We start from the raw sequence: 26,696 nt of genomic DNA, 5'->3' as shown, positions 1-26,696 counted from the left end.
GATCTTTGGTGTAATTTTTTTAAGTCCCAGCACATATAGAATTATCTGAGAATCTCAGCTTTCATATATAAACATGTAGATTTCTAGCCCTCAAGATTGCAGAGAAAAGCCACAAGGCAAATAAAAAGGATCCCAAGTTTATTTTTTTTTAAATCTCATGATTTTTAAGCCATTCTCATAATTTTTAAGGCCCTGAATTCACAATTAGAGCTGTGTAGGATCCAGAATTTCCGTTCTGTGGGAAATTCCACAAATTCTTGACATGCTGAAGAGGTGATTTCTGCATGATATTGCAATGTACTGCCTGATCCTGTGAAGGTACTGAGTACCTCCTGAGAGCTGCTGAACTCCCCTGAAGTCAGAGCAATGTGAGAATGTTCAGCTTCCCCCAGAATCAGTTCCTAACACTGCAACATGATTTGCAAATATCCTCTTTCAAGGCAGAAGTGATCAAGCATACTTCCTGAATACTGTGCTGATTTCTACTTAACACATATTTGAAATATAGCTTGTGAAAAGTTAGCCTTTTCTTTGTTCAGCAGCCAAATTCAGTGTGGCTTCTTCAGCTTGCTCATTTAATGTCTCCAAGTACAGCTCTGGAAGAATTATACGTGTCCTAGAGGGAGAACATTTGTCAGTGTCACACTGAACAATATTGAATCAGTCTGGGGTCTCTTATGATCCAAGTCAGGAGCTGATGCATATGTTTTAATTTTGCTATCAGCCTGTAGGCATGGAACTTAGACTCAGAGAATCTCAATTTCAGTGTTGTGCAGAGTGGGGTAAATAACTGCCATTCATTATTATTATTATCTCTGTTGTCATTGTTATATTTGTTGTTGGGTTTTGACCTGTCTTTTTCAGTGGTGAAAATTTGGTCTGAAAAGTGTTTCATGAAATGTCTGGTGAACCACATTAAAAAGAAGGTTATCAAATTTTGACTCACTCTACTACTCCATTCTGTTAAACATTTGAAACCTTTTTTGGGACAAAAAATAGTGCCTCAGAAATATGGTAATCTTTTAAAATGGAAAGTCAGACTTTTTTTCTCATATAGGGGTGCTTCCAGCATCCCATCCATTTTCCTGCCTTTAGCAGCCTGGCCTTATTTGCAATACCCTCACACACTAAAATCTACCCTTGAAGCACATGGCAAGCTTAAGACCCTCCACAGTACATAAGCTCCACACTGGAGTTGCACAAGGGAACACAGTGGGATGGGTATGTAGGGGTGCCTGTGAACAGTTGAAATAGCCTCCTTGCTACGCTTGTATATCCCATTGCAGACAACATTGAGTGAGGGGGAGAGGGATTGACAGTGGAAGATTCCAGGACTGATCCCAGGCTTGCGGCTAGGATTTCATTTCCCAATTCCCTTTCTCTGCAGTCCACTTATACAGAATTCAATTACGGGTTCTGTATGCAGGTGGAGTGGATTTCAACTATAATGACGAACATGCTAGCTCACAACTGAATCAGCCAGAGGGTGTCACTGCATGGTAACGTGACTGAGCTCTGCATAGAAGTGTAAGAGAATGAGCGTAACTTGGAACTTACCTAATAGCAATTCTGTACTACCAACTGCAGGAAGTATTCTACACAAGTGTCAGTAATTCATTGCCTTCTTCCCAAAAATCAGAGTGTGTATTAAGGAACAAAATTTCAAAGAAGCCTCAACCCAGCCTCCAAATTTTTTGCCCATAATTTAATATGTAATCTGTTTGTGTGTGCAGATGTCATTTGTGTGCATACATCAAGCAATTAGATGTCATGGGAAACACTTCTGAACAAGGAGGCTTGTGTTCAGTGTACAAAAATGCATGTGTAACTGTGCCTCTTGGCTTTTGCACAGTTACTACAGTCATCTGTGCAAATCAAGCAAACAGGCATGCAAAGGACCACTTGCTGTTAGAATAAATATAGGAGCACAGTTACACTTGCCTCTCTGTTTAATTTTTGGCTTCTTGCTACTTGGTTTTCTCTTAGAAATTATGATTTTACATTCTGGCTTTAGTAGGGCACAAATTTAGAGATAATTAAAATTTTGGTCCCATTGCTAAAAGAACTTAATTTTGCTTAATTACAAATCATACACAGATCTAATAGAATCATTAGTTAAAACAAATGAAGATAAGATTTCCTAAAATGAAGATATCAATGATATAGATTGAGATTTAGGGATATTAGCAAATAAAGCAGAACTTGTGTATATTAAGACTGAATGGGAAAATGAAAGAAACTATCCAAGTCAGCAAAAGATGTAAATAATGTATTGTAAAATAATCTATTCAGGAAAGAGCTGAGCGGATGTTTGGAAAGGGCCAGACACAGGGATGCTGATATTAAGACTCAGAAGCTAATTTATAGTTGTGTATTCAGTGAGATTATTTGTATCTAATATATCTTGCCCGTTTAATATGGCTAGTGTCTTTGCTGAGGTTGAGATTGAAGTATGAACTTTGGGAGGGTTTTAGAAAGATACACATCTGTATCTTAGGGGCACATGTTCCAAAACAAGGAGTTGTAGTCTTTGTAGCTGTACTCTAAAGTGTCCAATACATTATTAATAAAAATAAAGGTAATGGGGTATATTCTGCCCTTATTTACACCTTTTCATTCCTGCTTAATTCAGTGGAGTTGCACAGGTATAACTGGGGGCTCCATGAAGGCTGATTTTGGATGAAATCTTTTAGTGGTGAGAGATCCACAGGGAAGAAAAGTGGATCTGCTGTTCTCATGGTTCATGTTGCCATGACAGGACCTGGGAGGACGTGGTGTTGAGAATGCTGTACTGCTGCTGCCTAGTGCCTAATGACAATGCACAATAACTGACTGGACTCCTAGTCACATTTCATAACTGTTAGTTGAGGCCCCATTTGAGGCAATATTTGCCTGATGTGACAGTAGCTTTGCCCTCTACTTGCATTCCCCTGAGCATTAGGAGGGACTTAGCAAAGGGAAGATAGGATCCCTACATCTTCCCACTGTTCCCTGGCAACACAATAAAGAGCAGGATTTGGCCAGTAATATCTTAGTCAGCATTGCTATGCAGGGCCATGTAGAAGTCTTGCATATAGATCAGTAGAGATTCCAGAACTCTCTTTTCCCTGAACATTTTGGAAGAATCCTTCCCTCAGTTAATGGAAGAGGTGGGAACAAGACCCATCTTTTGATTGTGTGCATGTGCTTGTGATGCTTTACCCAACTCCATGCCAGGCAAACTAGGATTGGACTGGATGAAAAGGAGAAACAGTCGATATTTAAATTTGCTTCAAATTCATGTCACATAAATTAATTGTTTTTATTTTCTTTTGATTTTGGAGATCATTCCTTGGGTTAAGAGTCATGTCTTCTACAAAGCAGAACACTCTGTTGGAGATTAAATAATAGTAATGGGTGAAATCTTGGAAAATTGAAATCAATGGGAGTTTTTCTATTGACCAAGTTTAATCTATCTAGTAAATAATAATAATTATAGAAATGAGCCATTTACGTTGCTATTGGCATTTTAAAAAACCCAACCAACCAGCAAATTAAATCCTTTCTATATCACATGGCACATATTATGCATTTGAGTTACTAATCTGTTCCTTACCTAATAATGCATGCACTGTTCGTATGAGCAAACATTTTATCTGCATATATTTAGAAATACACATACCAATATATTGATACATTGTTCCTAGCATGTCAGTTTTCATTTACTGCCTGAAATCAGGACTTGAGAAATTTACCAGATTTGTATGAGTCAGAAGACAAAACCTACTGGTCAGAAGCAAGTACAAATAATGAATGAATGAGGACCCACTATCAACATCCCAGAGGCAGTGGCCTCATGAAAAACCCAGCCCATACCTATTCCCAGCTACTGGAAGGATGGAAAGTCCTGGGACTAGTAGCAGGGTGCTGTCCTAGTAACCTGCTTAGGGTGTCCATCTTTCATAGCAACTCCTGGCTTGTAGTTATCTGATCAGTTTGGAGCCCCTTCCTCTCTCCACCATGATTCCCCCCCTCCCTCACCAAAAAACAACAAAACAAAACAATTCTTCTTGCTGCTGGAAGGGGGAAAGAGTATGCTAGCTTTATTTTTTCTCCTAGCACAAAACTGACTTCCTGAACTTTGTAAGGGCATATCTTCACAACTATCTCTTCACTACTCCCTTGGCTGCTTCAAATGGAAGGAGAGTTTTTTTTGCTTCTCTGTGTGTCCTCTAGCCTCAGGTTCTATTTTTCCTACCATTAGTGAATAGCTAAGTAAAATCAATAGGAGTTAGGCAACTCACCTACTTAGGTGCTTTTGTAAACCCTGCTAGGCACTTGTATGTATCTTTAGGGGCCTAAATTCCTTTAAATATCTGGCCCTACGTAATTTTTGAAAATGGGATTTAAGTCCCTTAGGTGCTTTTGAAATTTTTACCCTTGGTCTCTCTGTGCCTCAGTTCTCCATCTCTAAAGTGGGGACAATAGCTTTTTCTTACCTCACAGGGGTGTTGTGTGTGTACATATTTTAAGTGGTGAGGCATGGAAGGGGGCATTATCAATAACTATGATTGATAGAAAATTTTTTTTAAAGCTTAAAATCTACAGATGTGTATACCACTCACCACTCACAAGAAAAAGTGCCAACTGTACTTACCAGTCGTACATGGAGTTTTAAAACTTTGCCTGTCATTCTCTGTGTTAGTCTCTCTAACCTTTTAGCTGTTTTTTTTTGAAATATGAATGTTTAAAATTCACTTTATTTTTAAAGTATGAATGCTTCAAATTCATTATATTTTTTAAAAAAGGGATATGACTTTGTTGACATTGTGGGTTTTATTTGCTGGAAGAGTGAGCTGAAGAGACAATGGAGGGAACATGACTGTAGCAATTTCAGAATGGACAGAGGGAGCATGACTATGGGCTTGTCTCCTCTTATCAGAGGATCGACCCGTGATGATTGATCCACCGGGGGTCGATTTAGCAGGTCTAGTGAAGACCCGCTAAATCGACCACTAATCGCTCTCCTGTCAACTCCGGTACTTCACCGGAATGAGAAGCATAAGGTAACAGGAGAGTTTCTCCCATCGACCCAGAGTGGTGTAGACACCAAAGTAAGTTGACCTAAGGTACGTTGACTCCAGTTGCATTATTAACATAGCTGGAGTTATGTAACTTAGATCGACTTCGCCCCATAGTGTAGACCTGCCCTGTGACTGTTCTTTCTATTTTTTGATTTTGGTGTTCTTGAATGAGCCTTATCAACATTTAGCTATTAATATTTTATTTAGTAAGGACCCATATAAATTACTTACACACTGTAGTTAGCAGCATTTTGAAGGGAAGAGTAATTTCCCTACTGATAAAGTAATTGTAGAAATTATATCACATTCTTCCCCCCTGAAGTAGTTTTGGAGTTGAAATAGGATATGTGGAAGTGTAATCATGGTTTGATCAATTATTACCCCCAATTACAATAGAGGAAACTTACTTTTTCAAAGTGTCTGTACAGAAATGTGCTTGGACAATTGCAAAACAAATTTGCACTGGCCATTTGCACAATCCTGACTGGTGTACACACATCTGATGTTTTGAACATGCTTCTCTTTCTGTATGAAAAAGCATACCCACAATTTTGCACAGGCCATATTGTATATGCGTTCTTAAGCATTTACACCCAAGGGTAATAGGAGAAGAGAATCATGTATACTGATTTCAGTTTTATTTAAAAGAGTGTCTGTACCCAGGTTGTAGGCGACAGTTAATCTTACAGTCACAAAAACATCACCCCATAACACAATACATTAAGAAAATGATTGTACAAGGCATTTGATAGATAACAAAGTCTCTTATATCCATCCCATCCCACTCCATCTAAAAGTTTGCCTTCCCCAGAAGTCTTGTGAAATACACAGCTTTTAAAGTGGTAATGGTAGTAGTAGGTAGGTTGTGCATATCTTATTTTATTTAAATTGGATATATAATAAAGTCCTTAAAAGTGATAGAGCTAGATCCAAAGCCCTTTGAAGTCAATGGAATGACTTCAGTGGACTTCAGAACAGACCTTTACTGCAGTGAGAAATCCTGAAAAGCAGTTGGAAGATGGTCATACTTAATTTTTGTCTAGTAACAAGTATCAAGAAGCAAGATCCTGTAGAGCTGCTGTTGAGTTTGTCTTCATTTTCCTCTCATATACACCTCCATCACCAATATCACCACCCAATTTGAATGTTATATGAAAAAAATTGAAAACAAGTGATGCAAACTTGTGTGTGTGTGTGTTGCTGTTGAGTGATTATTTTAAAACCTGAGCTGGCTTCTAAGAGTAATATTGGCAATTATAAAAAGAGGGCTTTTATGAGTGAGCCTTTGAGTGTTAACATTCCATTTTTTCCAGCTAGAAAACTTGCTTTCAATTCTGTATCAGAGTTTACAATGTAAGAACTTGAGCTGTTCTTGGTTCCTTTGAGATATAATGTGCATTTGTTTGATGTACTGTGGTTTTCAATATGAGACCTCAACTGGGCTTAAAAATGGAATTTTCACCTCTGTAAAGTACATTATTACAAAGTTACCGTACAGTAAAAAATGAACATTACAAAAATGGGCTTACTGTGAAGGATAACTGAATATCCAGCTTCTGTGCTATGGATGACTTGTTTTGTAATTTCCTTCAGATAGGACAAAATCCCTATCCCCAAAAAAGAAAGAAAGGAAAAAAAAAGACAAGATGAATGGATCCTGTACAGGATCTAATCAGATAACACTAATGCACAGATATTAATGAAGCTGTCAAGCTCTATTCACTGTACTGAAGAAAGAACTAAAGTATACATTGTCCTTTTAACCTTCAACACTGATGTGGTGATTTGTAAGCTTTTGGCTTGGTATTCTTTTACTGGAAACTGTGCTTCTGTTATAGTATTCGTAATGAGAGGATAATCTGAAGACCAGTTAAATGACACTCTGTATAATGTAAGCATCAGTGCTAATTAGATTGATAGAGAGGGAAAAAAAACAAAATCTGCAGATCTTTCCAGTGTACTTTTCTTCCTTTTATTAGTGTCTGTAATGTGCAGTATCTTTGTAATTTTCTATATTGAAAGTTAACCTTTTTTTCAACACACATTTCTTCCAGCTCAGTAATATATATTGCTTATATCATAATTGAGAAAGGGTTTTCCATCCTCCCAGATTACCTAAAGTGTGTAGCTTGATTTTCTGATTTAAAGCCTGCCATAGAAGGCACAAGTGTCCTATTTATGAAGTTTGGGAACTATATCCTATGTCAGAATCAAACTCTTATGGCTAGATCCTACTGCTGCTTCATCTTATTATTAGGGTATCATTTTGCTGGATATTGTACACGTATATGCTAAGAGACAGTCTCTGCTCCAAAGAATTTATAATCTAAAAAGACAAGGCAGACAATATTATTATCCCTATATAATACCCATACTAGAGTTATTATTACCTCCATATTACAGATGGGAAAATGAGGAACAGAGATATTAAGTGACTTGCCATAGTTAGACATGAAGTGATAGTCAGGAATTAAACCCCAGACATTGCCTGAAAAACAGGACATCTTAACCTCTACTCTAAGTAGTTCCATTGAAGTCTGTGTGGCACTGCTCACAGTAGAGTAGAACACATTCCTCTGCTGGCACCTGTTCAGGACTGAATTGTACTTAGTATTCATCATTACTTTTGTTAGAAAGTATTTGTAAGATTGGATCCTCCTTTAGCAGAAAACTACAACCTTGCTGAATTAGCTGTCCTAGTAACTGGCTTGAAAATGGGTTTGAAAATCTGTTCTCATCATTTCCTGATAGCTAATTAGTAATTCAATCAACAATCACATTTCCTCCATTGTTGAACAATTGCTGATTATTTTGCAATGTATAAATATTTGGATTGAGTTCACATTGTTTTCACAAGGCCACTGGATTGTATTTTAGAAAAATATCAGTAATTTTTTTAAGGATTATTTTCTTTAATCAAGGAAATATATTCTTCTCAAAAATAAATATTCTTCATAAAATAATTTATGCAGGCAGATTCCACTATTACTATTATGAGCATGAGCAATTTAAAAGATATAAATAATGATCAAGTGCTAAATGGTAGACCTTTTTATTTATGTATTATATGAGCACGTGGAACATGCATTCAATAGTACTTTCTTTGAGTTGTGATCTAATACAGACAGGAAATGCCAGTAGCTTCATATACTATAGTATACTGGGATATACTACTGAAGTAAAAAAAAAACCTGGAAAAAAAAAATCTTCAACTCCCATACCATAAGGGAGCCCATGAAATTTACCTGGGACCAGCCAGGGGTGAAGATTGCATCCCAGAAGGTTTACTATCCTGTTGCCAGGGAACACTCTCTTAGAGAGGAGGCTGGAGGGAAGGAAATAAAGCAGCAATCCCAGATGTCCTGTAAGAGGGGAGGTCTGATTAATTCTTTACCCAGGGACCAGATGCCTAGGAGAGAGGAAGTAGCCCCTCCTTCTGGGGTCACTTGAAAAGGAAAAGAAAGAGAGAGCGATGGAGAGAGCCAGAGAGGAAGGGAGCGTCCAGCTCCCCTCAGAAGATTGACGAATTTTTTTTCAGTTGCTCCACAGCTGCCACAGCCTAGCAGAAGAAAAAGCAGAAAGCTTATAGGTATGCTTGTCACCCAGAGTGAGGAGGGTTTAGAGCTGAAAAGCTATTTCTAAGACTCTGCAGATCATCCAATCTCTCAGTCAAAATACACATTAGACCATAGTGCCTGTAGCATCTCGAGTTGCACCACGAATAAGTACCTGCACGTGGGACTTCCATGTTAGAGGGATGTGTGATGGGTTCAGTCACAGAGACCCACTTGGGACTGTCACTTGATGTACTGAAACTACCTCTGAGCCTGTTTTCTCTGATGGCTTGGGACTCCAGAACCCTGCTTGTTGAGCTAGACATGCCGGCGTGCTGCAACACGGACCCAAGTCTGGTCCATGTTCCCAAAGCTGCAAGATTTGACTGAAAACCACTCAGCAGGCATTCCTGTCTCTAGCATCGAAACACCCAGCTCCCAATGGGATCCAAACCCCAAATAAATCCATGTTACTCTGTATAAAGCTTATAAAGGGTAAACTCATAAATTGTCCATTCTCTATAACACTGATAGAGAGATATGCACAGCTATTTGCTCCCCCAGGTATTAATCACTTACTCTGGGTTAATTAATAAACAAAAATGATTTTATTATGTATAAAAGTAGGATTTAAGTGGTTTCAAGTAATAACAGACAGAGCAAAGTAAGTTACCAAGCAAAATAAAACGAAACATACAAGTCTAAGCCTAATACATTAAGAAACTGAATACAGGTAAATCTCACACTCAGAGATGTTCCAATAAGCTTCTTTCACAGACTAGACTCCTTCCTACTCTGGGCCCAATCCTTTCCCTGGTACAGTTCTTGTTAGTTCCAGCTCAGGTGGTGACTAGGGGATTTCTCATGACTTCAGCCCCCTTTGTCCAGTTCCACGTCCTTTATATCTTTGGCACAAGGCGGGAATCCTTTGTCTCTCTCTGTGTTCCCACCCTTCCTTCTAAATGGAAAAGCATCAGGTTTAAGATGGATTCCAGTATCAGGTGACATGTTCACATGTCCTTTGAGACTTCATTACTCACTGGCTGGCACACACGTATACATGAAGGCTTAGAAGTAAACAGAGCCATTTACAAATAATTGTCCTAGTTAATGGGAGCCATCAGGATTCCAAGCCATCATTAATGGCCCACACTTTGCAGTTACAATAGGATTTCAAAGTAATATTTCATATTTCTAGCTTCAAATACAGGAATGATACATTCACACAAATAGGATGAACACCCTCAGTAGATTATAAGCTTTGCAATGATACCTTAAAAGAGACCTTTTGCATAAAGCGTATTTCAGTTACAATATATTCACACTCTTAAGCATATTTCCATAAACATATGGAGTGCAACATCACAGGATGACTTAACAACTAAGAATCAGGGAAACTTTGAGTGGTTGTGTTAAGTGACTAAAGAAGAAAAAAAAAGAAGAGATTTATGGTGTCCTCTATGGATACCTGTTTATATATTTTAAAAATCCAGTCATATTAATATATATTTATTTAATATAACTTGTCCCTGGCATTTTTTGTGTTCATAATTTCTGTTGTTTATACAAAGCTTATTGGAGTTGCTTGGTAAATTGAAAATTTTATACTTATTTATGAAGGGAATTCAGTACTCACAGTTAGGATGGATCATCCATTATTTCCCAGGAGGTACCACCATTAGGGTTGCAGTTTGACTAATCCATATCACCGGGGGAGGGGAGTCATGAGTTCATCAGAGAGACACAAATTGGCAGAAAGACCCAGGATCTCAGGAGGTAAAGTACACCCCATATGTCCTGAGTTTGTACCTGCAGAGGTGTCAGGGGGATTATATACTGTATGATTTTTTCTTTATCTTATGAGGCCAATGATTCATTTGTTACTTTCTGCAGAGATCTGGGTCCCAGTTCAGCAAAACACTTATACACACATTTAATTTTAATCAGATTAGTTATCCCATCTCTGTTCAGCAATGGCCTGATCCGAAGTCCATTGTATTCAATGGGGTTCCTTCCTTTGACTTCTGTGAACTTTGGGTCAACTAGTCCCATTGACTTGGAATGTGTGCATTTAAATGTTTTACTCAACTGGGGCTCCTGAAAGAATGGTGGAATGAAGAACTGTAATTCTAGACCAGAAGTCGGCAACCTTTCAGAATTAGTGTGCCAAGTCTTCATTTATTCACTCTGATTTAAGGTTTTGTGTGCCAGTAATACATTTTAAAATTTTTAGAAGGTCTCTTTCTATAAGTCTATAATATATAACTAAACTATTGTTGTATGTAAAGTAAATAAGGTTCTTTAAATGTTTAAGAAACTTCATTTAAAATTAAATTAAAATGCAGAGCCCCCCGGACCGGTGGCCAGGACCCGGGCAGTGTGAATGCCACTGAAAATCAGCTTGTGTGCCACCTTTGGCACGCGTGCCATAGGTTGGCTACTCCTGTTCTAGACAGACTTAAGATGTCTCCTGCAGTCACCACTTCTCTTCCACAATGTAATGTTTTCTCTTTCCACCTCTTGATATCAGTGATTAGTTTTGAAAAATAAGATTCTGTTCCTAAAAGGTAGTGAGTATAGTGGTTGAAAATTTTCTGACAGAACACTATTCAGTCAAAAAATACTGATTCGAGGGAACTGAATCATTCCGCGGAAAGATGTTGATTCTGTTGAAAATTTTGATGCAAAACTAGGCAGGGAGGCAGGCTGTCCAGTAAGCTGAAATATTTTAATTCAGTTCTTCTGAAACAGAAGTTTTCACTTTTTTTGCTCCTGTGAAAAATTTTGAACGTTTGAGCTTTTCTCTGGATTTGGGATGATTTTTTAAAAAAAAAAAATCTAAATTTTAACCGGAGAGAAATGCCCTTTTCTGTCCAGGTCTAGTGCTGAACACCCTCTGCAGGGTGCTTAGTTACCACTGATTTATTTGAGAGTTGAAGGCTTCCATCATCTTATCTGAGGTTACCAACACCCTCCAAGACTGGCAATTCACAAGAATTAATGATGAGTCCAATTTTTTTCTTAAAAATGTATAATTATTTTTGTGAACAAAGTCTATACTATATTACTAAATATATTTCCCCATCAAAAATGTATTTTACCAGTTTTTGGACCATATTTCTTTAGCAAGGGTCCCTGTAGGTTTAGGAAACTATTAGTAGCACTGAATGTCCCATACTGCAGTCTCACTGCCCTTCAGATACCCTAGTAAGCCAGCTTGTAAAACATATGTAAACTACATGATCTTATTCATCCATCCGTCTCAGTAATGAAATACCTCCCTCTTATGAATATGTATTTTATTTGCCCTTTATTATTTCACATTGCATCCTCTATCACTCGTGTATCCTTGAATTACAAACTAAAAGAGAAGTCAATTTCTGCCCTTAGAAAAAGAGGCCAATAAATGGTAAAAAATTAAAGGTGCATGTCAGTGTGTCAAATGAATATTAGTATGTGGTAAGCAAACCAAAGGCTCAGATGTGTTTTAATTTTTAAACTTACCAGAAATTTTAATTTAAATCATTTTATGAACTGCACATAATAACAGGAATAACTATAAAAATTGACCATTGAATCATACCTTTTTTTTAACTTGTTGTGCCCTTCCCTATTTGAATTAGGCTTTGCAGAGTTTATCTGATGCAGTATATTGTACTGTTTACACATTTTCTTTTAAAATGGAATTCCTTATGAACTTTTTTCCTTTGGAGTGCCAACTTTGGCAGTGATGTTAGCTGGTCACTAATGTCTAATAAAAAGATATTTTACTCTGCATCCTGGTAATATATTTCTACATATGTGATGAAATCCTCCTGTAATCTAAAACATCTTACTTCAACATAAACCATTGTTTAAGTACTGTAACCACCTAAAATCAGCCTAAAATTCTAAAATCAAAGGGACATTTGAAACATAAAACCAATGTATTTTTTTAAATAACTGCTACCAGTATCATCCAGCAGAGAGTTAGCAATAGTTTGCATATAGTATACTAAGAAACCTCTAATATAAATTTTGTGTCCAGTGTTTCTAGCTCATATTATGGCCCTGTGTATTACTTGATTCTGCAGCATCAGAATTTGACATAGGGTGAAAACCTGGCCCTGCTTGAGTCAGTGGATGTTTTGACATTGTCTCCAATAAAGCCAGAATTTCACCCACAGAATGTATTGGTTGTTGCAGAATTATAGAGTCAGATGTTAAATTACCTCTGTGTTTGAAACTGCCACATTGTGACTGCTAATGGAACACCATGCCCAGTTCTGGAGTTCTTACTTTCAAGAAGGATGTTGAAAAATTGGAGAGGGTATAGAGAAGAACCAACAGAATGAATTCATTGGAAAATATGCCTTATAATAAAAGACTTAAGGAAGTCTCACTGTATTTAGCATAACAAAGAGAAGGTAAAAGGATGACTTTTTCAGCATCTGTGAGAAAGAAAAGAAATCTGATAAGGGTATGTGTGTACCAAATGTGAGACCTGGGAAGCATGGAAACTTCAAAAGACTTATATTGAGATGTGCCAAACTCTGTCACAGGGAATATTTATAAACATTTGTGAGCTAGGAATTGTATTCTAGCTCTATAGGTGAGATTTACCAAGCTCCTCCAGGAATTACAATCAGTGAGGTGTAATTACTGCAAATCTCAGGACAGGTAAACAACTCCAAAGAACTACCACCCCCTAGGGGTAATTGCATATACTGGTTCTGACCACGTTCAAGAGGTCCAGGAGTCAAAGAAAGAGCTTTGTGTATAAAGGGTCACTCTGAACTGTCTAAGGGCCTCTCATTTAATCCTCAAATTGATATGAATTTGTAAACCAGAGGGCAAAACCCTCCTGGAAGGTTTTAAAGTACTGCCAATGTACCAGGATCTCCAAGTGGAAGATGGGTAACACCTGGTAAGCTAATATGTGTATAGACTGTTTTCTGTTTCTGATATATTTTCTCTATAATGATTTTTTTCCTAAGTAAATGTACTGTGCTCTGAAAGCTCTCTGGTCACTGGAAGAGCAGAATAGCAGGTGCTGGACTAAGGTCAGACCCCTGGGATAATCATAGTGATTTGCAAGAGGGCAGTAAGGCTAAATCCCTAGTCTGGAGGAAGAGGGAAGAAGGTCCCCACTCAGAGAGGTGATGGCTGGAAGTATGAGACCTATAGGAGAGCCCTTGAGCTGATCCCAGAAGCAGCAGAAGTCCAGTTAACCCTGGAACTGTGACAGAGGGCTTCTCAATCTATCAGACAAAGGAGTAACAAGAATCAGAGACTGGAAGTTGAAATTAAATAAATTCAAACTAGAAAGAAAGCACTTTTTTAAAAACCAAGGGTTGTGAGGGATTTCCATAACTGGATATTTTAAGTCAAGATTGGATTTTTTTCCCTAGAAGCTATGCTTTAGTTCATGCACCACTATTAGACTTGAAGCAGGAATAAATACAGGGAAATTGTATGGCTGTGTTATAAGAAGGTCAGAATGGATAATCACAGTGGTCTCTTCTAGCCTTAAAACCCACAGATGTATGTTCCAGAATAAAATCTTTTCTTTCCTTTTTGAAGTTGTGTTTCTGGCCTCATAATTGTGAGGGAACATAGGCTTGAAAATGTGAACCAAGTGCAAACCAACAGATCAACATTTTCCTAAATCTTCAGACAGCCTAAAATAGTAGCTCGAAGGGATGTGAGCTGACCTATTCATCTTTATGGTTTTTAAACTCTGAAATCTTAATATGTTAAATAGCAGCAATGTTAACTCTTTTATTTCTGAGCATTTTAGCAGAAATATGCAACCTTTGCCAAGCTGCCCCAAGCTTCAGCTACTCCCATGATAATTTTTATGATTCAGTTAAACCTTGTCAGTACAATCACCAGCTGTAGACTGAAAATGTTGGGACAGTACATATTAAACTGAAATTAATATAAAAATAAACAGAACGGGGCTAGTGCACTGACTGTATTATTTATTTGCACAGCTAGCTCATTAAAACCTCAATTTTCTAATTTTAAATGAAGCTTCCACTGCCAGAGCACAGTGCCACAGAATTCAGACACTTGGCTACAGAATTTGTGTGCACTTTGCCTCAGAGTTCCCAGGCTTTGTTCAAAACATATCATCTTTTCATCTTTAATATTTTCCCCTCCTCTCTATGACATTGTTTGGAACCTAATTTATTTCACTTGTATGGGTAGTTGCGCTAGAAAATAAGAATAGCCTTAACACATTGCAGGTTTCTTGTTCTCTCTGTAAGCCTGATGCACAGCATATCATATCAATTGCTTCATTGCCATTTCTGTAACATCTTTTAGATACTATACATACCACAATTCCTGCCAGGCTACACCATGCTAGCACCCAGGGCCGGCTCAGGCTTCTTTGTCACCCCAAGAGGTGAAGGAAAAAAAAAAAAAGCAGCGATCAGCGGCACTTTGGTGGTAGCTCAACCACGCTGCTTAATTCCTCAGCTGCAATTCGGGGGAGGGTCCTTTGGTCCAAGAGCGGCTGAGGGAGCTGCTGCCAAACTGCCGCTGAAGACCCGGAGGTGCCTCCCCTTCCCATTGGCCACCACAAGCACCTGCTTCTTCACCGGTGCCTGGAGCCGGCCCTGCTAGCACCATGCATACTGATACTTAATGGCTGATTGAAGTGGGTTCCTCAGATTGTTGTATTTCAGATGTAAAACCAAATAGAGGTTGAAATTCAAACTAACTGTATTTGTTTCTGTAATAAAAATTTAAAAAATAGTCCACTCATATATCAAAATTACAGTAGATCAAGAGAATCTGCTTTATTTTAATACTTGAACTGCTCAGAATGACTGTCTTGGACATGATTTTTGAATGCTTTAGGCCCAAATCATTAAACATAGAATCATGGAATCATAGAAGATTAGGGTTGGAAGAGACCTCAGGAGGTCATCTACTCCAATCCCCTGCTCAAAGCAGGACCAATCCCAATTAAATCATCCCAACCAGGCCTTTGTCAAGATGGGCCTTAAAAAACTCCAAGGAGGTTCTACCACCTCCCTAGGTAACCCTCCTAGTGAAATAGTTTCCCTAATATCCAACCTAGATCTCTCCCACTGCAACTTGAGACAATTGCTCCTTGTTCTGTCATCTGCCTCCATTGAGAACAGCCTAGCTCCATCCTTTTTGGAACCCCCCTTTCAGCTAGTTGAAGGCTGCTATCAAATCCTGCCTCACTCTTCTCTTCTGCAGATTAAATAAGCCCAGTTCGCTCAGCCTCTCCTCATAAGTCATGTGCCCTAGCCCCCTAATAATTTCCATTGCTCTCCGCTGGACTCTCTCCAATATGTCCACATCCTTTCTGTAGTGCGGGGCCCAAAACTGGGCGCAATATTCCAGATGTGGCTTCACCAGTGCCGAATAAAGGGGATTAATGACTTCCCTCGATCTGCTGGTAATGCTCCTAGTAATGCAGCCCAATGCTGTTAGTCTTCTTGGCAACAAGGGCACACTGTTGACTCATATCCAGCTTCTCATCCACTGTAATCCCCAGGCCCTTTTCTGCAGAACTGCAGCTTAGCCAACCGCTCCCCTCCCAGCTCACCTCCACCTCCTCCCCCGAATGCGCCGCCGCTCCACTTCTTCCCTCTCCCTCCCAGACAAGCCTGGGAGGGAGAGATAGGAGGGTAAATGCAGCACGCCTGGGGGAGGGGCGGAGTTGGGGCAGGGCCAAGGGGACGCGGGAAAATTTTTTTGCTTGGGGTGGCAAAAAACTTGAAGCCGACCCTGGCTGAGGACTGCTCACCTCCTCCCCATACTGTGCTGCCCAGTGCAACAGTTTGGGAACTGACCTTGTCTTGAAGACCGAGGCAAAAAAAGCATTGTCTACTTCAGCTTTTCCACATCATCTGTCACTAGATTGCTTCCCCCATTCAGTAAGGGTCCCACACTTTTCCTGACCTTCTTCTTGTAACATCTCTTGCTAGCTGCAACTCCATTTGTGCTTTGGCCTTCCTGATTACATCCCTGCATGCTCGAGCAATATTTTTATACTCCTCCCTAGTCATCTGACCAAATTTCCACTTCTTGTAAGCTTCTTTTTTATGTTTAAGCCATATTTGCTATTCTTTCTCCACATCAGGGTGATTTGTTCCTGGACCCTCAATAAGGCTTCTTTAAAATAGAGCCATCTGTCCTTGACTCCTTTCCCCCTCATATTAGCCTCCCAAGGGATCCTGCCCATCAGTTCCCTGAGGGAGTCAAAGTCTGCTTTTCTGAAGTCCAGGGTCCTTATTCTGCTGCTCTCCTTTTTTCTTTTTGTGAGGATCCTGAACTCGACCATCCCATTGTCACTGCTGCCCAGGTTGCCACCCACTTCTACTTCCCCTACCAGTTCTTTAAGTGCATAACTTAAAGCACACGTTAAGACCATCCCTCTTCAGCAAAGCAGTGAACTTCCAAGTGGGGTTTAGAAAAGTTCAGCTTCTTTTGAACACAATGAGCCAAATTCTTCTCTTATTTATGCAGGTAATACACTGTTACAGGTTGTACAGCAAAATTAATGTAAACATCATTGATTTTGATGGACTTACTTTGGAGATATATATCTATCTATCTGTATCAGTGTAACTGAGAGGAGAGCTTGGCCCACAGTGTATGCAGGTTAGCAATTTGTGTTTTGGTTCTGATTTAGCTAATAATTCCCATAAACACTGTTCCTCCAAGCGTGTATAAAAATGTTTTGCAGAAAACAGCAGATTATTGTGGCAGGGCATTTCAGATGCTAACCATTTTTTTCAGTATCTGTACAATCAAACCAATTTTCTGTAAGTATTTTATAGTCTCATGAACATAGTTTGAAAGTGTAGCTGATTAACCCAGCTGCAGGCTTAGCAAGGCTTCAGTCCCTTCATTGTTTTCTGTAAATGAATACTTCTGCAATGTAGAAGGTAGCTAGGTAGCTAGGCACTCAGTGCATCAGGTTTAGACCTTCATGGTAGCCAGAGACATTACATTGTAGAGTATGGGCATATCCCTGATGGTAATTCACTTCTTTCTTTCAGGGACTTCTATTGCAGCAGGATGTCATATCAACATCAGTAAAATTTGTCCTCTAGTTTCAAGGGGGCTACTCTCCAAATCATACCCTTCTGTTCTAGAAAAGATTATTGGGTCTGGAATATTGAGTACTGTGTGTTTCTTATTGACTTCTAATATAGTATTAATTGTCTGCAAAAATATATTTATATAGTGGATATTAATGAGGCAAAACCAAGCGAAGCAACTTTTGCATAGACTGTTTGATAAATAGTCTAGATCAAATGTTCTCTGTACTACATCCAGATGCAATATGCTATGATGCAGACAATGCAATGTGATGCTGATTTGCTGCAGTGCATTGTATCCAAACTGCTTCTGCATTTGGACAATCCCATTGGTCAGTATCTTTCTAACACTGTCTCAAAATTCTGTCCAACTGTTGTAGTCTTTTAAATGTGAATTTCTAATGAGTAACTCCTCTGCCAAACATGTAGCCCTACATGGTGCAGTAAAAAGGAAATTATAAGGTGATATTATATTAATGGTAAATATTCATAATACAAAATGAAGGATTCACACACATTAAAAACATTGGGTGAAATTCTGGCCCTGGGAAACCAAGGGGATTTCATCTGTAGAGAGGGATTTTCAAAAATAATCATCACTAGCCATCAGCTTCAGTGGGAGCAGAGTTAGGCCAATACCGGGCATTTTTGAAAATCCCCTTCAGACAATACATCTCATTTGCCTTTATATGCTACAACAAGGATTCATTAAAACCACATGGTAAAGTTTTGCTTTTCGGCTTGTACTCTCACTCCATTTTGGTTAAGCAGAACTGGCTTCTCCTGTTGAATTTTTGCTCTTTCCCTTGGCAGTTGCATATTGTTTTATAACTACTAAATTAATGCACTGATGGAAAATAACTTTAGCATTTAATTGGCAGCCTTGGAGTCAATCAAAATATCTTGGATTAGATGGAAGGAGAAACTGCAAATAATGGCAAGCTAAATGGTAAAAATCAGTAGTTTTCTATGATCTGCCAGTCAAAAATGCTGCCTGAATACCAGGGGCAAAGTTCTTTATATACATACTGACATTTGTAAATGAAAGAGCTTTGCTGCACCATCTCTTTAATTAGTAATTACATTTCAAAATAACTTTCTCTTTCTAGGAGCTGGATTTCGAAGCTAAGACAAGCTATACACTGAGAATAGAAGCAGCAAATAAGCATGTTGACTCTCACTTTCAAAGCCTGGGACCCTTTAGCGATATGACAACAGTGAAGATAATTGTGGAGGATGTGGATGAGCCCCCTGTATTTACCTCCCGTTTGTATTCCATGGTAGTGTCTGAAGCAGCAAAGGTTGGCACCATCATTGGAACAGTTGCAGCCCATGACCCTGATGTCTCGAACAGCCCTGTTAGGTAATTATAAGGCTTTGTTTATGTATGTAAGTACATACGTACATATGTATGTATGTTGTCCTTTCATGTCATTTTGTCCACTATATTGCAGGATTATTCATTTGTACCAGAAGGGATTATTTAGTTTTTTCTCTTGCGGCATATGTCTGTGCTGTTTGAAAAGTTTTCTTATTTTGTCTCCATTGTTGCAGTAGCTTTGATCAAACAATTTATTTAAATCTCTTTAAAATATATGTATATTCAGGATTCTGAAACAAAAAATCACTTGATTATCCAAGTTCAGCAGCGGTTGGGAAGAATCTACAAACCATAGCTTATGTCCCTATTAAATCAATTATGCCAAACCTATTACAGAGAAAACTATGTACAAAAAAGATGTGATGCATTTTCTGTATGCATTGATAATTTGTATGTTGTAGAATTTGTATGCACACGAAGAACAAACTGGAGGTTCATTTGTTTAGCAAATTATATTTTTATATCTATTTGTTTGAAAGATATGCGTTTGCATTATTTCAGCTTTATTATTCAACTGCTTCAGGCTTACTCTTTCTACTATAATATAATTATTAATTAATTATATATTATGTGTATACTTCCCACACTCTGTATAATTACCAGGCAAAAATCATTTTTAAGATAAAGGTTGTATATATATAAGGAGTTGGATTTTTAAAAGAATTTAGGAGCATGAGTCCTATTGATTTTCAGCCTGAGGTGCTTCTGAAATTCCTACTCGCAGCCTATAAGTGAAAAGAACCTTATAACTAAGCCCTACAGTAATATATATGAGTAACAGTAAAAACAAAAACATTTTAATATTGTAGTTTAGAAACTTGGAACTGAGGTTCCACAAATAATTTTAACTATTTCTCCATATCATCACCACAGTGTGAATTGTCCATGTATCATAGAAATGGACAGAGTCAAGAAACATATTTGGTTGCATGTAGGTGATGAAGATTCAGCAGGGGGTTACAATAAGTATAATGATGTCCTAAACAGGATAGAGAGGATGGCTTAGATACATTGGCTGAGTGCCTTTTACTGGTCTCATTGAGGTCAAATATCTGCCATCACCACAGGGAAAGATGTGATCACATTTCCCTTCTACGAAGGAGAGAATGAAACATCTATTTCAGGTATTTCCCTTGCATGGTTAGGTGGAGAATCTGCCATTCTTCCATAATATCATGCTTGGGATCCAAGTATTATGAACATATGACAAGGAACCTCATATAAAAAGAGTGAATTTTATGTCTGTGGTTGTGTGGGGAGAGAGGGACAGTGACAGAAAATGATCACATAAGTTAAAACACAGCCAGATCACTGTAATTCATTTTCTAAGTACTGTATAGGTGTTAATACTAGATGTCAGAATGACATCCACAGGATACAGACAGTATAAATAACAGTTTTATGTAATATTTCTGTCCCACAAAAATTCTAACCTATTCAAGGTCCGTGGAAAATAGGGCAATTTATTTAAGAGAAAGTTGCTACTAAATGTTATTATTGTTAATATTATTCATTTGGCATACACACTGAAAACCTTATATGGTGCTAATTAATTATTTCACCTTTTCTGTTATCTAATTTTATTTACACTTATTAAAGGTGATTTTGTCACTGTCTTGTGGCTCTGTAATTTACAATGCAGCAACCCTAATATGTACAAATAAAGCATGTATCTCACTTAAAGAGGTGACATATGTGTTCTCTCTTCCTCAATATAGATTAGCAACAAATTCAAAATACATGTACAAACAAGTACTAGATGGATGAGTTGGCATGGATTTATGGCTGAAATTTATCTTCACTAAGCTCTCTCTGCCTTGGCAGTGTTTTCTGGCAGTGTTGTTAGCATCTGGTTTATAAAATTTGGTTTTAGCAGAACTGCAAGTGTTAGTGTTAGTTCCAACTTCCATCTATATACAATCCATCCTCACTGCATTCTTTTTTCCTGTAAAAAGGTGACGGTCAAATTCTTGATCTCACTTTTGTCAATTTGCACCACTCCAGCAGCACAAAGCAGCCATAAAACTAGCTTAATTGGCATCTTGATGATCTCTCCAGGCATCTCAAGGTTGTGTAGGACTCAAGGGTAGATCAGGCCAAAATTTTTCAGATAAAACTTTTTTCTGCAAAAAGAAGCAGATTCAGCGATATCAAAATGGTCCACTTATTCATTTCAGTTTTCAGAGTAGCAGCCATGTTAGTCTGTGTCCTCAGAAAGAACAAGAGTACTTGTGACACCTTAGAGACTAACAAATTTATTTGAGCATAAGCTGTCGTGGGCTACAGCCCACTTCATCGGATGCATGCAGTGGAAAATACAGTATTATCCACTGCATGCATCCGATGAAGTGGGCTGTAGCCCACGACAGCTTATACTCAAATAAATTTGTTAGTCTCTAAGGTGCCACAAGTACTCCTGTTCTTTATTCATTTGTTTCACCAGATTGCTTGTGTAAAAAAAAATACCACCCTTTCTTTGAAACATTTTGTTTCAACATTTACAAAACTTTTTTTTGATTTTTCGATTCAAAATGAGTTTTCCTCTTGAAATTTCCTTTAATTTTATTAATTAAATAAAAATGTTTAAATACTGTTCACAATGAAAATTAAATTTTATTATTTGATATTTCAATTTTCTGAAAATTTGTCCCGAAACAATTTTTTTTTCAGCTTTTCAGAATTACATGTGAACCAAAAAATCAGGTATTAGCTCAGCTCCACAGAGGGGGTGTGATTGGAGAAAACAATACGGAAATAGCCAGGGTGTGCCAATGACATCATAATCCCTGGGTGACAAAATCACGCCATGAGAAACTTCTGATATAAATTAGATCTGTCCTGAGTCTGCTATAATTTACATCAAGGATCAGACTCACCAGGATTGGAAGAGCATAAAACAGCCATTTAGTAAGTTTAGATGATTATTTCAACAATATATGTTCCAAGAAGGAAAATTGATCTTGACTAAAGAACTGAATTGGCTGGAAATGTCTTGAAATTTTGGGTGGGATAGTATGCTTATAAGAGTAGACACTTCTAAACCTTGACATCTAAGAAAAATAGAGGATGCGGTAAGAAAAGCAGGGGTTATCTCAAAAGGTAATAGGAATTATTGAGGTTTGAAATATTTTTGACAAAGGACCTGCCTGACTAATTTTCAAATACAGCTGATAGTCAGGAATTAAAAGATTAAATCACATTGAAATAGATTTTTAGAATTTGAGTATGGATGCAGTACTTGTAAGTAAATGTTACTCTCTTTTTCAGAATGTTTATAGAACATTCATTTTTCTTCTTGTTCTACACATATGTGTTGCAATTTATGTAATCCATTGTTTTTAAAACAGTAAATCTTTGGCTCATCAGATTGCTTAGTGATAGTTTTAATAACTGGAAAACCTGGAGTTTAGCAGGGGACTGACTCCCTGCTACTGGGGAAGACTGACTGCATTGCAAAAGTGACAGGTACAGCATACTCTCTAGGGATAACATGCCAGCCATGAAACAGTTGATGAGCACTGCTGACCAAATACACAGCAGTTCTGGCATGGAGAAAAGGAAAAATTGAAATAGAAAAGACAGGAAATACAATCAAATAAAAAGGAGTGTTTACTGATGAGAGAGGGAAAGTTCTAAATGATGGAAGTCAAAAAGTTTTCATTAGTGCTTCTGTTGACGTAGCACCCTCAGTCAATAATATTATATAGTAAAGCAACACCAAGTGTATAACAAGTCTCTGCTCCAGGCAACTTGCAATCTAAAGGGACAAATGAAAGCAATGTACTACAGCACAGAACTAACTGGCATAGTACAATATAATACAAATGCATAATGGTATATTTTCATTATATCTGGCAAGTGATCTCTTTGAGATAGCTACTGTAATTTGACCTTCCACATTTTTAAAAGGTTTGATCAGTTGTATACCAAAAGTTAAGTAGTTGCATTGTCATGACAGTAATTTTAACATTTGAAAAGATGATGATTCTTTAACTCACACTGAGTAGTAAATAAAAATGGTATGTCAAGGCATCATTGTTAGCAAACCTAAACCTGCATAATCCCATCTCCCATTTTTACACAGAAAAAGTAAACAGTGGACAGGTTCTCCCTTTCCTCTGTGTTGTTTTCTGTTTGTTGCTGAGCTGTCTCTCCCTTCCTAGCAAACAATATGTTAAGCCAAGAAACTCAATGTGTTTGTCTAATGACAATAAAGCACCAGGAGCTGGCAGTTGAACATGTAATCCCCTGAACTCCTCCATGCATTTTTTCCCCAGCCTTGTCGCACAGAGAAGACAGGAGCTCTTCCACTACTGACAGAAGTTCTGTTCCTCTCTGGCCTTGTCTACACCACAAAGTTGCAGCACTGGTGAGGGTGTTATGCAACTTAGGAGGTGTACACATCTGCAGGGCATCACCAGCGCTGCAACTCCCTGTTTGCAGTGTTGGCCGTACACCCGTTGAAATTCGGGTGTAGAGGATCCACCGCTGGTGATCCAGCGCTGGTCATCAGATGTAAACACTCACCAGCGTTTTTCTTGACTTCCGTGGAATAAACAGGTATCCCAGCATACCAGAGGAAGCCTCTCTGGTAATCAAGCAGGTCTCCTTCCCCGCGGTTTGCAGGGGGGTTCGGGGAACGCGAGAGCAAACCGCGGGGAAGCAGGTCTCCTTCCCCGCGGTTTGCTCTCGCGTTCCCCTAACTCCCGTGCAAGCAGATCTCCTTCCCCGCGGTTTGCAGGGGGGTTCGGGGAACGCGACAACACACCGCGGGGAAGGAGACCTGCTTGCACGGGAGTTCGGGGAACGCGACAGCACACCGCTGGGAAGGAGACCTGCTTGCACGGGGGTTCGGGGAACACCGGAGCAAACCGCTGGGAAGGAGACCTGCTTGCACGGGGGTTCGGGGAACGCGAGAACAAACCGCGGGGAAGGAGACCTGCTTGGGGGGGTGTGTGTTCGGGGAACACTGGAGCAAACCGCGGGGAAGGAGACCTGCTTCCCCGCGGTTTGCTCTCGCGTTCCCCTAACCCCCCTTGAAGCCGCCCAACAGCGCTGCAGTGTGGCCACATCTAACACCACTTGCAGCGCTGGTTGCTGTAAGTGTGACCACTCTGCAGTGCTGGCCCTATACAGCTGTACTAATACAGCTGTAACAACCAGCGCTGCAAAATTGTAGATGTAGACATACCCTCAGTGCCAGCTCTGCTGGGAGCTGCATGAATTTGATACAGCCCTATGGCAAGCTTCCGATTGTCATTCACATTAGGTTGGGTTCAGGAATATGCTATTCCATGAATAAATGAATGGCTACCTTAAGGAAGAAAGTAAGAAAAAAGAAGGCAATATCTGTAACCTAACTTAAGAAGGCAATGTGTATGGGAACAGAGCCAGCATCTCTCAGCACCGTTCACTTTGTAGCATTGAGAGGCTGCATATACAGCTTTGTTTCTTCCAGGAAACCTGAGCGATATTGGAGAAAAAGCATCTAAAAAGAGGGAAACAATGAGTGCTCTTTTTATCTAGTGAGAAATTAGTGAAACATTTTAACAAACTATAGTTGAACATAAATCAAAAGTTTTCTTTAATCTTTCACCTAGGTACTCAATCGACCGAAACACAGACCTGGAGAGATATTTCAATATTGATGCCAACACTGGAGTCATTACAACTGCCAAGTCTTTGGATAGAGAAACTAATGCTGTTCATAACATCACTGTCTTGGCTATGGAGAGTCGTAAGTTACAATTTAAAGGTTTTATACATAGAAGAAACAAAAGCTTCAGGTTCAATCATAATAATTGCTTGATGGCATTGAATAAAAATATGAAAATTGAGATCTTAGATCTTATTATAGATACTGTGATGAGGACTGTGTTATGAATAAGCAATAGATAGATAAATAGATAGATAGATACCTACCTAACACCTGCTCTGCTTCACACTTTGTGCAGTCATTTAGGCCTGTCTCACTGCAGACAGGTGTTTTATTTATTAAGACACATGTCCTCTCAACTCTGATTATCAGTTTACTGTGCAATACCCCTTTTGCCATAGATTAGCAATTGTCCTGTATACCAGTAGAAAGTATAGGTCCGTATTGCTAAAATCCATGATTGCTTCAATTTGGGGATGTAATTCAGATTTGAGATGAATTACACCATGTCTGCAAGTAAAAGTGCTAAATCCTAGAGCTAGATTCACCCTTAATAGTAATGGAATTGCAAGGAGATTGACTTGGGTGGGTAGATGGTACTTTTTTATGCTTCCCACAGTTACAGGGAAGCCATACATTCTGTCATGGGCTCCCCTCAATTACTGAGGGGAATTAACTGAATAAATGCATCTCATATCCATTCAAATCATGCCCCATCCTAGGTGAATGGTACTATGCTGACTGGCTGTGAGCCCACAGGAGATGGCAGGGTTTTTATGTCACCTTATTCCCATCACCCCAGGGACTTTTTGCTCCTGAGGTTTATACATTGGAATTTGAATTTGACCCCTACGGTGAAATACTATCCCACTGAAGTAAATGGCAAAACTCCCATTGTCAGAAAAAAGGCCAGATTTCTACCCTAGAGTTTATTTTTCATTATATTTCTAGGGGGTATTTTAATTCATTTTGACAGGTTTGTGCACAAGAAAAAATGCAAATGAAAGGCATATTGATCAAAAAAAAAAGAACTTGTAAAGGCTGTTTGTTTATGTGTTTGTTTATGCCTTTGTTTGTTTTCCACAGAGAACCCAGCACAGATTGGGAGAGGATATGTGGCCATCACTATCCTTGACATCAATGATAATGCCCCCGAGTTTGCCATGGAGTACGAGACCACTGTCTGTGAAAATGCTCAGCCTGGCCAGGTGCAGATCAGTACTTCCAGATGTTTATTCACATTGGTTAGACAGTAATTTCTTTTGAAATGATGCCAGCTTTAAGATAAAAGACAGTTAGCTTATTGCAATACAAACGACACTTTGGAATGGCTGCACAGCATAAACAAATATTAAACAAAGTCTAAAAACTCCACCATACTGGCTACGGTGAAAGAGCTGCAGAAATAAAAATTAGATGTGCACAAGCCGTGTAAAACTCCAGATGTCCTTGCATAGCAAAATGATGCTATGCGAGCTTGATTCTGTGCAAGGATGAGCACCCTTAATTCCCACTATGAAGTAAGAGTGCTCAGCAGTTCACATGACTGAGTCCTATATCCTCTAGCACTCCTAAAACTTAAATGTGGGTGGCACAAGTTTGGCTGAGTTAGAAAAAAGGGGTCTCAGGGCCACAATATCCCCTATGACAGTTCTCTTGTATTAGAACTTGCACAAGGTTGCCCTCACAAGGCCTGACTTTCAGAGGTTCTGAGCACCCCTTGCACACATTGACTTCAACTGGATTTGTTTGTTCTAAGTACCTCTGAAAATCAGACCCAAAGAGATCCATTCACATTGCTCCAACCTCTTACCCCCTAAAAAACTGGAAGTAGTTTTATTCTGCATGAAGTACTTCCACCTCTGTGCTATCTCCCAGAGTCTCAGCCTTCCACCTCTTTCATGAAAGACATCACTGTTCTGTCCATTTTTCAAAATTACAACAAAATTTAAAATTACAACAGAAATTAGC

At 38.8% G+C, this 26,696-nt stretch overlaps 1 protein-coding gene across 1 annotated transcript in view; it reads left to right on the top strand.

The window, feature by feature from the left end:
• The window catches only part of LOC115646637 (cadherin-7), a 111,031-nt gene that overhangs the window by 68,474 nt on the left and 15,861 nt on the right, over nt 1-26,696 (top strand). The window contains exons 7-9 of the mRNA XM_030552678.1: nt 18,798-19,051; nt 24,670-24,806; nt 25,812-25,933. Of these exons, the coding sequence (XP_030408538.1) occupies nt 18,798-19,051; nt 24,670-24,806; nt 25,812-25,933 (513 nt within the window). The remainder of the gene's footprint in view (nt 1-18,797; nt 19,052-24,669; nt 24,807-25,811; nt 25,934-26,696) is intronic.

The sequence above is a fragment of the Gopherus evgoodei genome, chromosome 2 (genome assembly GCF_007399415.2).
Source record: "Gopherus evgoodei ecotype Sinaloan lineage chromosome 2, rGopEvg1_v1.p, whole genome shotgun sequence".
Classification (NCBI taxonomy): Eukaryota; Metazoa; Chordata; order Testudines; family Testudinidae; genus Gopherus; species Gopherus evgoodei.
The sequence above is the reverse complement of the archived record's forward strand: the minus strand, read 5'-3'. Positions and strand labels throughout refer to the sequence as shown.